At 39.4% G+C, this 12,113-nt stretch overlaps 1 protein-coding gene across 2 annotated transcripts in view; it reads right to left on the bottom strand.

The window, feature by feature from the left end:
* Positions 1-12,113, bottom strand: part of NTN4 (netrin 4) — a 124,943-nt gene that overhangs the window by 80,846 nt on the left and 31,984 nt on the right. For both annotated transcript variants that reach the window (XM_039472271.2, XM_074402391.1), the window contains exon 3: positions 49-327. In XM_039472271.2, coding sequence (XP_039328205.1) covers positions 49-327 — 279 coding nt within the window. The remainder of the gene's footprint in view (positions 1-48; positions 328-12,113) is intronic.

The following is a 12,113-nucleotide window of genomic DNA, read 5'->3' as shown; positions in this document are numbered from 1 at the left end:
GGTAACTCATGATTTGTTTTTCTTAGGGGAGGGACTTGTTTCACCTACCATGTGGAATGTTCCTGGGACCTTGACAGGTCTGAAGCCATGAACAGGTATGCATTGATCAGCATGGCCATTGCAGAAGCAGCTGCCTTTGACAATGAAATCATAGATTGCATAGTGCGTAAAATGTTGAGGCTCTTCATTCAGGTCATTTCTCTGACAGGGACAAGACTGTCGTTTCAGCAGCTGCACGCGAAGGTTGGTGATCTTCAGCTGCTCCTGAACTTTGGCACTGTAAGGGTTCTCTGCATCGTATGGTGGTGACAAAGCTTTGAAAATAATCTGTGAAAAGAAAGAAAATACCATGAATTTATAGGACTGTGTGCAAACCCTGAATTGTTTGCCTAATGTAGTCCCTGTTTGATTTATGCCTTATGCCATCTGTGAGCAATAAGATAACAAGAGGTTTTTAGACCTTGAGCACACCTGGGAAAGGGCTGCCCTGTTATTTTAAAGAGCAGATGTGCTGCCTGTGCAGAAATGTACACAGAAATATACAATGAGTGATCAGCAGAGACTTGACTCTTGAGATAAAGGCAGCCATACAAAGATCTTGCCGGGAAGAGCATTCTGGGCAGAGGGAAGAGCAAGCTTAAAGGCTTTGAGGCAGAGTCGAACCTGGTTTGTTCAAGGAAGAACAACAAAGCCAGTGTGACTGGAGATCATTGAACAAAGAGAGAGAGTGGCTGGAGAGGCAGACAGAGAGCAGGTGTGAGACAGACACGAATGGAGCCCTGAGACAGTCACAGTAGAGTTATGCTGACTGTAGCGAAAGCCATTGGGACACTATAGGCAGAGAGGTGATATCTGATTTACACTGCCTAAAAATAGAACTCTTTTTGGTTATAAAAATATCACCTTAGAGATCAGTTTTCTACCAAAGGTATGAAAAGAAAAGAGTCAACTGTGTGGGATCACATCTCCAGGGTCTACTGGTACAGACCTGTCCTCAATGACACAACTTTGGAGGAGAGGGTAATAATTTAGCAGACATTTGGCCTCTGCAGCCCATTGTCCAGAGTGGTTCTCTACAGAGGTTGAATCTCACGTCACTCCCCTGCTTAAATCGCCCTCACCCGAAGACCTCCCATTTTCCCCAGAACAAGAATCAAAGTCCTTATAATGGCTCTGCCTGATTTTTGTTCTTAGTACTTATCACCATCTGACGCTGTATTTGTAGTGGTTTAGTGGTTTACTGTCTTCCCAGTCTAGAACATAATGCAGGCAGTCACGGATGTATCCTAGGACAGTGCCTGGTGCATAGGAAATATTCAATAAATTTTTGGTAAACAAATGAATTAATTTAACATTGCTCTTTGCACTCGTGTAATAGGTGAGAATTCCAAATAACTTCCTAAATTCATTTGCATACTGAATTTCATGTTACAGCACCAGTATTATGACAATATTAAGAAATAACTGCATAATTAACCGGCATTTGTATTTCTAGCTGTTTTTGAACTTTTAAAACTTATAAAACATTGTAGCTTATCTCAAACCACATTCTGTCCCATTTATCCACATGTAAAGTGGTGGAAAGAAGCTTATCAGAAAACAAAATTTTCCAAAGGCCGGGCGCGGTGGCTCAAGCCTGTAATCCCAGCACTTTGGGAGGCCGAGGCGGGTGGATCACGAGGTCGAGTGATCGAGACCATCCTGGTCAACATGGTGAAACCCCGTCTCTACTAAAAATACAAAAATTAGCTGGGCGTGGTGGCGCATGCCTGTAATCCCAGCTACTTAGGAGGCTGAGGCAGGAGAATTGCCTGCACCCAGGAGGCGGGGGTTGCGGTGAGCCGAGATCGCGCCATTGCACTCCAGCCTGGGTAACAAGAGCGAAACTCCGTCTCAAAAAAAAAAAAAAAAAAAAAAAAAAAATCCAATAAATGATATGTCATATATTAAAAAGTCAGTAGAGAAGTAACATCTTTTTCTTTTAACAACAGCCTAAAGCAGAACATGCGTTTCTATTTTGAAACATTTTTTAAAAAATGAATCCGTTGTGGGCTTTATATAGAACTTACTCTCAATATGACCTCCAAACACTGTCATTTCTGTCAGACGGGAAGAACCCTTGATCTAAAGGGTATCCATAATGTGCTAACTCCTATTTTATCAACCACAGTAATGCAAGGACATGGAAAAGGGCATACAAGCGCGAACCAAGCCAGCGCTAACCAAGCCAGCCAGCGCTAACCAAGCCAGCGCTCCACCGAAAAGTCTCTGGTGTCCTTCTCGTTATCTGCCCACCCTTCCTTTTCCTGAGCATTGGTAGCAACTGTTTGGTCTCTCTGCCTCCGCCACATATTTACCCTTGACATTTACCCTAGGTCCTTCTCACACCCCATTCCACCTCCCCCTCCCACTAAGAATTGGTCCGCACAGGCAAAGCCAGAGGAAGCTTCTGTCAAGGTCTGTAGGAACTTTGAAGCTCTTCTGCTTCCTGAGCCCAGACAGTGGGAGCTGAATGGCGGCTCTGTGCTTGGTGTGCATGACACCACAGTTGGCACTCGGATATCGGCAGGGAAGGGACATCATGACCCCTGAGGCTGTGTGCTGGAAAGGAGACAGCAGAGTGCCACAGACACAAAAGTGAACGGGAATTTAAACCATGAAATCTTTTTTCCAGAAAGGAGACGCCTTCATCTGATACCCTGGGAAATGGATCTACCCTGCATCAGGAAACAGAGAGTGTGCCAATCCAGATGCTCCCAACTTCTGGCAGGTCGCCCTTTGGGTCCCACCCAGTTTTTCTTCAAACTTCCCCAGAAGAAGCCTGCATGGCATGACCGAAATGAAGTAAAAAAATATGGAATTTTTCTTGTTTATCTCTAAGCCTCAGGATAGTAACAGCCTCTTCTGTTTTTTGTTCCCCTAAGGAAGGGGATGTATCTAAAGGCCCATCACCGATCCTCTGTCTGCAACTGCTTCTGAATACACACTCCCAACAAGATGTATGAATATTTAGAAAGCCAGGGGTCGAGCTTTTTTGACTAGGTTCATGCATACTTCAGTATTTCTGGCTTGTTCGTGCTATTGGCCAGGACTTCATGATCTCATTTTTTAATTAAGAAATTTTATTGTGTTTTAGTGGTTAATATTATGCTCATTACAGAAAAATCTGTCATGTAAAATACTGAAGGTAATAAGTACCTACAATGTGATCTACCTCCAGAGGCAACCAGGGATGCTGACTTGATAATATCTTTCTACCTAAACTTCTGTATGTATGCATACGTATAAAATACAACGTCAACATCTTTATATACCTGGTGGGTATTCTTCCAAGTCAACAAACATATCTCTACATCAGTGGTTTTCAGAGAGTTCCCCAGACCAACAACATCCCTAGGGAACTTGTTAGAAATGCACATTCTTGGACCCTATCCAAGATCAACTGAATCAGAAACTCTGCAGGTGGGGCCCAGCAATCTGTGTTTCAACAAGCCTTCCAGGTGATTCTAATACACAACAAAATTTGAGAAACACCATTACATAATTTTAAAACCAGCTTAGAATTACACTGTGTGGCTATGACATAATTTATTTAGCCAGGCTACTATTGTTAGGCAACTAGGTTATTTCCAACTTTTCAGTGTAGCCCACTGCAGGGAACAACCTCATAGCTAAAATGTGGATGTATAGACAGTAGTACCCCCTTATCCGTGGGGATTGCCTTCCAAGACCCCCAGGGAATGCCTGCAACTGCAGATAGTACTGAACCCATATAGACTGTGTTTCTCCTATACATACATACCTATGGTAAAGTTTAATTTATAAATTAGACACAGTAACAGATTAACAACAAATAACAAAGTAGAACAATTTTAACAATAGACTGTAATAAAAGTTATGTAAATATGGTCTCTCTTTCCCTCTCAAAATATTTATTGTACTCACCTACGTTTGGACCCTGGCTAATGGTTACTGAAACTGCAGATAAGGGAGGACTACTATAATAATTTTCTGAAGATACATTTCCAAAGCTGAAATTGATGGGTAAAGGAAATGCCTAATTTAGACAAATCTGACCCTCTGCATGAATCATGGACCCCTTCCTACCTAACCTTTGGAATCTTCACATTTTCCTGGTCCTGCCTTATTTCTCTAAGCCTAGAATCCTTTGAACTTTGCCTGAGGATAGGGATTTTTGGCTCAGGTTCTGCCATTTCTTTGTGCCCCAGTGTAACAGAGAAATCCTTACAAAGTCCTGAACAGGCGAAAACAACCTATGTGATCTTTCTATTCTAGAATACTCATAAAAAATTCTAAATAAGATGATGGAAAATTAGGCCAGGTGCAGTGGCTCATGCCTGTAATCCTAGCACTCTGGGAGGCCGAGGTGGGTAGATTACGATGTCAGGAGTTTGAGACCAGCCTGGCCAACATGGTGAAACTCCATCTCTACTAACAATACAAAAATTGGCCAGGTGTGGTGGTGTGTGCCTATAGTCCCAGTGACCCGGGAGGCTGAGACAGGAGACTCACTTGAACCTCAAAGGAGGAGATTGCAGTGATCCAAGATCATGCCATTGCACTCTAGCCTGGGTGACAGAGTGAGACTCTGTCCCTCCTCCTCCAAAAAAAAAAAAAAAGATGATGAAAAATTAATTTAAAAAAAAAAGCATTCTAGATGTCTTATTTATGCTTTGACTGAGGTGAAAATTTAATTTAAACAGAGCCTGAATATAGTGGGAACAGGATAAGGAGTAACTATTAGGTACATAATAGTCAAGAAATTCTTTGAGAATTGAATTCATACCTTACATATTGCTCCATACCTAACATTTTATTGCCTATGTTAAATTATAAAAATTCCTAATAAATGTTATATTTTTTAAAAATTCTTTTTAGCTGCTAGCTTGAGGAGTATTCCAGGGCCGTCCTGTGGAGTTCCTTGGAACTTGTCCCTTCTGTGGTGGCACTCTCACACTGGTCTATTGTTGTTGCCTATTTACTTGTCTGTGTCTCATATCAGACTCAGTACTCAGAGGGCAGGGGTCCCATTTGTCTGGTTCACAGCCGTGCTCCCCAGCATGTCCCACAGTGTCTGGCACATTGTAGCATTTCATAATGACTGTTGAATGAATAAATGAATGAACTGTTTCTCCAAGTATCATTCTAAGAGGGGAAGCCAAACAGGGACTAGAGTCTAGAAGAACACAGATAGCAAGATGCTCCTACCACAAGTTCTGCACTCTTGATGAGAATGACGTGAACACACCCATCTATGTATAAACACTGTGGAAAAATATGTAAAACATTTCAAAATGCTTTATGGATTTCTTCTCTTCAGTAGCACACAATATCTTTCATATTCTTAAGAAAAAGGATCAGGCAGGCATAAGCAAACACTCCAAGAAATACAAATATTTTCCCTGGTTTCTGATGTAGTTTTCTTATTTGCTAAAAATAGCAAGGTCAGGAACATAACCACATTTGTTCTTTAACAGTTCTTGAAATACTAGACATCTTCACGTTCTTAAAGAAGCAGCTTTTTGTTTTAATGATTTTCTCCATTGTTTTTCTGTTTTTCCATTTCATTGGTTTCTGCTTTTATCTTTATTATTTACTTTCTTCTGCTTACTTTGGGTTTAATGTGCTCTTCTTTTACTAGTTTCTTAAAGGGAAAACTGAGATCATTGATTTGGCTTTTTAAAAATAATTCACTGCTTATTTCACCTTTAAGCTCTGTTGGGACTTGAAGATCATTGATTTGAGATGTTTCTTTTTCCATAAGTACTTCTTTAGTTACATCCTCTCAAATTTTGATATGCTGTTTTCATTTTCATTCAATTTCAAAATACTTCTAATTTCCTTTAGATTTCTTCTTTGAATAATTGGAATGAAAATTTTGTTTATTCCAGTTATTTGGGGATTTCCCAGATACCTTTCTGTTATTGATTTCTAGCTTAATTTCATCGTGGTCAAAGAACATATTTTGTATGATATAAATCCTTTTACATTTATCAATACTTGTTTTGTGACTCAGTACATGGTCTGTCTTGATAATCAACCTTGTATTCTTGAAAAAGTATTGAAATATCCAGTTATAATTACCAACTAATTTTATTTCTCCCTGCAGGTTTTGCTTCCTGTATTTTGAAGCCCCATTATTGCATGCGTAAACATGTAGGATTGTTATATCCACTTGATGAAGCGACTGTTTTATCAGCGTATGTCCGTTTTTATCCCTGGCAATATTCTTTGATCTAAAATCTACTTTGATAGTAATATAGCAACTCAAGCTTGGCCTGATCTCAAGCTCACTGCAACCTCCACCTTCTGGTTTTGAGGGATTCTCCTTCCTCAGCCTCCCAACTCGCTGGGATTACGGGCACACGCCACCATGCCTGGCTAATTTTTGTACTTTTAGTAGAGACAGAGTTTCACCATGTTGGCCAGACTGGTCTCAATCTCCTGACCTCATGATCTGCCCACCTCAGCCTCCCAAACTGCTGGGATTACAGACGTGAGCCACGGCACCCAGGCCAAGCTTTCTTTTAAAGTGTTAGTAGGGTATATCTTTTTTTTTTTTTTAATCCTTTTAACTTAGCTATGTCTTTATATTTCAAGTGGGCTTCTTAAAGGCAGCATACCTAATCTTTTTAAAATACTTTGTCCAGTCTCTTTTTCTTTTGAGATGGAATCTCACTCTGTTGCCAGGCTGGAGCAGTGGTGTGATCTCGGCTCACTACAATCTCTGCCTCCCGGGCTCAAGCTGTTCTCCTGCCTCAGCCTCCCAAGTAGCTGGGATTACAAGCATGCACCTCTATGCCCAGCTAATTTTTGTATTTTTTGTAGAGACAGGATTTCATCATATTGGCCAGGATGGTCTCCATCTTTTGACCTTGTGATCCGCCTGCCTCGGCCTCTCAAAGTGCTGGGATTACAGGCATAAGCCACCGTACCTGGTCAATTGTCCAGTCTTATAATCTATGCCTTCAATGGGGATGTTTACATCTTTTACATTTAATGTGACTGATGATATTTACCACTTCACATTTAGTATAAGAAACTAAGAATAGGCCGGGCGTGGTGGCTCAAGCCTGTAATCCCAGCACTTTGGGAGGCCGAGGCGGGTGGATCCCAAGGTCAAGAGATCGAGACCATCCTGGTCAACATGGTGAAACCCCGTCTCTACTAAAAATACAAAAAATTAGCTGGGCATGATGGCGTGTGCCTGTAATCCCAGCTACTCAGGAGGCTGAGGCAGGAGAATTGCCTGAACCCAGGCGGCGGAGGTTGCGGTGAGCCGAGATCGTGCCATTGCACTCCAGCCTGGGTAACAAGAGTGAAACTCCGTCTCAAAAAAAAAAAAAAAGAAAAGAAAAAGAAACTAAGAATAGTATACTTGCATTTCCTCCCCTCAATGTTTGCACCATTGTCATGCATATTACTTCTACTTACGTTATAAGCTCCACAATACACTGTTAATACATTGGCTTTAAAAAGCCAACACATTACCTTTAAAGAGATTTTAGAAATTAAAAAAAGGCATTTCACATGTCATCATACATGTTTCCCTTTTGATGATCTTCATTCCTTTTTGTAGATCTAGATATCCATCTGGTATCATTTTTCTTCTGTCAGAAGGATTTCCTTTAATGCAAGTCTGCTAGTGAAAAACTTTTTTTTTTTTTTTTTTGGCTTCTTTATGTCTGAAAAAGTCTTGACTTCATCTTCATTTTTGTAAAATATGTTTTGCTGGGTATAGAATTCTAAGTTGACTTCTTTTTTTGTTTCATCACTTTAAAGTTTCTGCCGCCCCCGTCTTTAGGCTTACATTGTTTATGACAAAAAGGTTCTGTCATTTCTTAGATTTGTTCCTCTGTATGTAATGTGCTATTTTTTCATCTGGCTGCTTTTAAAGTTTTCTTTTTACCATTGCTTTTTAGACAATTTGATTATTATGTGTTTTGAAGTAGATTTCTTCTTATTTCTTGTAAGTTTTGTTGGACTTCTTGGATCCATGGATTTATAGTTATAAATTTAGAAAAATTTCAACCATTATTTCTTAAAAATTTTTGTTCCCCTCTTCTCCTTTCTCTCCTTTGTTGATTTCAACTATACATACCAAATGGCCTGAAGCTGTCCCAGAGCTCACTAATGCTATGTTTATTTCTTTTTCTGGCTTTTTCTCTCCCTGTGTTTATATTGGGTCATTTCTGTTCCTGCGTATTAAATGTCACTAATCTTTTCTTCTACCGTGTCTAGTCTACTAATCTTGTTTGGTATATTTTTCATATCAGGCATCAGAATCTTCAAATACATAGCAACAGAAATGATCCAATATAAACACAAGGAGAGAAAAAGCCAGAAAAATAAACATAGCATTAGTGAGCTGTTTTTTTGTTTTGTTTTTTTGCTATCTTTTCCATGCCTCTGCTTAATGTACTCCATCTTTCTTCCACCTTTTGAACATAATACAGTGACAATAATTGTTTTAGAGTCCTCAGCTACTAATTCTATCATTTGTGTCATTTCTGTGTCTGTTTCTATTGATTTTTCTTTTTATTATGGGTTGTATTTCCCTGTTTCTTTGCAGGTTTTGATTGGCTGCTAGGTCTTGTGAATTTTACCTTGTTGGGTGCTGAATATTTTTATGTTCTTGAGTTTTTTCTTGGGATGCAGTTTAGTTTCTTGGAAATAGCTGGATCCTTTTGAGGCTTGCTTTTACTTTTTTGTTATGTGTGACCAATGCATATTCTAGCGTAGAGCTAATGCTGCCCCTCTACTGAGGTGATACCCTTCTAATTACTCTAACAATGAATTACAAGGTTTTCCACACTGTCTGTCTGTTCTTGGTCCCATGTGACCTCTGGGGATTTTTCCCTCTGTCCTTCAGATTGTTTCTCTCTCCGGCCTCAGAGAGTTTTCTTACACATGTGTAGAAGTTCTCAGCTGGAGACTTGAGAAGGACCATCTGCAAATCTGAGAAAGTCTCTTCCAATACAGTGCTCTGCTCTCTGGAACTCTACCTTGCAAACTCTAGCTGCCTTGGTCTTTCCCAGATCCTAGAGTCTTTAAGTCAGGAAATCCATCAAACTCTATACAGGGTCCTCTTCCCTGCACCGCAGACTGGACACCCTCTCAAGGCAGTAAGCTGGGGCAATTGTAGGGCTCACCTCCCTTCTCTTAGGGATCATTGTCCTCATCTGCTTGATGTTCAATACTTTAAAAAAATTGCTTCACATGTTTTGTCCAGTTTTTTAGTTGTTTCAGGTGGGAGGGTAACTCTGGTCCTTATTACCCGTCCAGGCTGAGAAGTGACATGTAAAAACCCAAGGCAGCTTAACTTTTATAAAACACAGTTTATAAAACTGTACCTAAACTAAGCCTTCATTTTTGTCCTCAGATATATACATATAACATATTGGATATTGTATAATAAAGTTAGAAGTGTGGTTATATTTAGTAGGTAGAAAGGCCTGAAAAACAAATAAAATGTTCCTGAAAAATTTGAAAAAGAAAATATAAGCATCTAAAACTTTGTACATTTATTCGATAATTCTGTTTTAGTAATTTGTGTCTGAATATACCAGTTAACTCCCATTATAACTTTTCAAATAATTTATGATACCTATTATTATGATCACCTATATATCACATGTATTTTTTTCATTTTCTTTCTCTTTTTTAGAGACAAGATCTTGCTTGAGTCTAGTGGCATGATCACAGCTCACCACAGCCTTGAACCCCTGGGGTCAAGTAATCCTCCTGCATAGCTGGGACTACAGGTGCACGCCACCACACCCAGCTAAGTCTTTTTATTTTTTGTAGCTACTTAGTCTCACTATGTTGCCCAGGTTGGTCTCAAACTCCTGGCTTCAAAAGATCTTCCTGCCTTGGTCTCCCAAAGTTCTGGGATTACAGGTGTGAACCACTGTGCCTGGACTACTTATATTTTGTTTTTATGTTTATGCTATGTTTTGATGCATCCTTATATATTCCCAACATCTAATACAATGTTTTATGAATTCTCAATAATGTTCTTGAATAAGTAAATCTAAATTATCTCAATACAGGTTTATTTGATTTTCCAATATAAGAATAATGAAAGAACTATAATAAGATTTGTATAATGTACATTTCATTAATAAGCAAAAATTCTAGGTACATATTGCCTCATAATAAATTTTATCACTTTACAAAATATTTAGTTTTATGGTAATCTTACACCCCCTCCAACACAACTAGCAAAATTTTACTTTATAGAAAAAGTAGATTTAATATTAATCAGCATATTATTATTGATTCATTATTCAATGTGGCACTCAAAAAGCATTGAATATTTGAATATTTTCAGTAATAAATGTACACCAACTGCCGGAATGACTACATTTAGGGAGAAATCCCTGGAACTTTAGCCTAATATAATCTAATAAAAACACAAATCGCCTCCAAAGTAAAACTCACTTCTTTTTTTTTGATTTGGAGTCGTCTTGCTCTGTTGCCCAGGTTGGAGTGCAGTGACACGATCTCAGCTCACTGCAACCTCTGTCTCCCAGGTTCAAGTGACTTTCCTGCCTCAGCCTACAGAGTAGCTGGGATTACAGATATGCACCACCACTCCCAGCTAAGTTTTGTATTTTTAGTAAAGCTGGGGTTTTACCATGTTGGTCCAGCTAGTCTTGAACTGACCTCAGGTGATCTGCCCGACTCGGCCTCCCAAAGTATCGGGATTACAGGCATATGCCACCACACCTGGCCCTATTTCTGTATAAGATAAATAATCACATTTCTTCCCTGCTGCATCTAAGCATGGTTAGAATAGCATCTATAGTGAGAAGCATTTCCAGTTGTATTATAAAGCCATCATTTGCTTTATGTGGTTGTTTACTTATCTTATTTACAAACAGCATCTTAATTCAGTTAAATCTTGTCAGCACACATTCACAACTGTTCTGACTATTGTTTGATAACACACCTAAAACCCCAACATAGAAACAGACACATTTGTCTCCATTTCTGTTGTTTATCAAGTTACGGAAAAACTTAAATCTTTCATCTTTTGTAGATTCCTTAAATTTATGTAATTCAGACACTAGTTTTTGTATTGTCACCTCACTTGAAGAGGAAGGTTATACTCAATTGACTTCTGAAACCAATTTCTGGCATCGCTTAAGTGGAAGTTTTGGTATCGGAGTTGAAAAGCCCAAAGAGCATACATTCTGTCAGATGAGTTACACGTATCCTAGTAAGCTCTGAAACAGACGAGTACATGGATCCTAGTACACTCTGAAACAGACGAGTACATGGATCCTAGTATGCTCTAAAACAGGCTTTCTGCTCCCGTGGATAGGTGGCTGCTTGGAAAGTGTGTGAAGTTTCCAGGGTTGCAGTGAGTAGGAGTTCTAGTTTCATGGAAAGGGAAGGCTGGACAAGAAGAAGATAACATAATTGACATGTGGGCGTCTGCGGCGAGCAGCTGGTTGGTTTAATTTTAGAACATTTGTCCTTGATTGTGCCCTCTTAAGTGAAGCACCTACTTGTCCTTGAGAAGTGTGTCTGTCTTTTGGGTAGCACCAAAATCCTTCTGCTTATACTCTGGAGCATTCGTCACCCTGTTTCATCAGATAGCCCACTCTTTAAAGTGGGAAAGTCTTATCTTCTGAAATAGGACAATATAACCTAATAAAGCTCTCAATGGAGCAAGCTGAGGAATGCAGTGCACTCAAGTGACTTACTTGTACGATAATAACCTCCATTTGTAAGTACACAAAAGCCTCTTTGCAAGTTTCAAGGGCATATTTACAGTTTTAAAGTGATGCAAAGACAGCTTTGAAAATATCTTCAGGGAAAAGGGAAATAACAGAACTGTAACTGAGGAATGAAAAACAAGATAGAAAACCAAATTAAAAATAAAGACTGGGGCTAAAAATAAATTTTAAAAATTCTTCAATACATGTCGAATCCTAGACTTCTTTCTTTTGCCCTCAGGACTTGAAGTCAAAGCATCTGAGTGTCAGAAACGTCCTTAGCAATCAGTGGGCTCGTCCAATTAGAGGAAACTGAGGCTCTGAGGACTTGAAGTGATTTGCCAAGTGTCAGTCAATAGGCTGGTG

This window comes from Saimiri boliviensis, chromosome 7, assembly GCF_048565385.1.
Source record: "Saimiri boliviensis isolate mSaiBol1 chromosome 7, mSaiBol1.pri, whole genome shotgun sequence".
In the NCBI taxonomy this organism is placed as follows: Eukaryota; Metazoa; Chordata; class Mammalia; order Primates; family Cebidae; genus Saimiri; species Saimiri boliviensis.
Note: the sequence above shows the minus strand (reverse complement) of the source record. Positions and strands in the feature narration are given on the sequence as shown.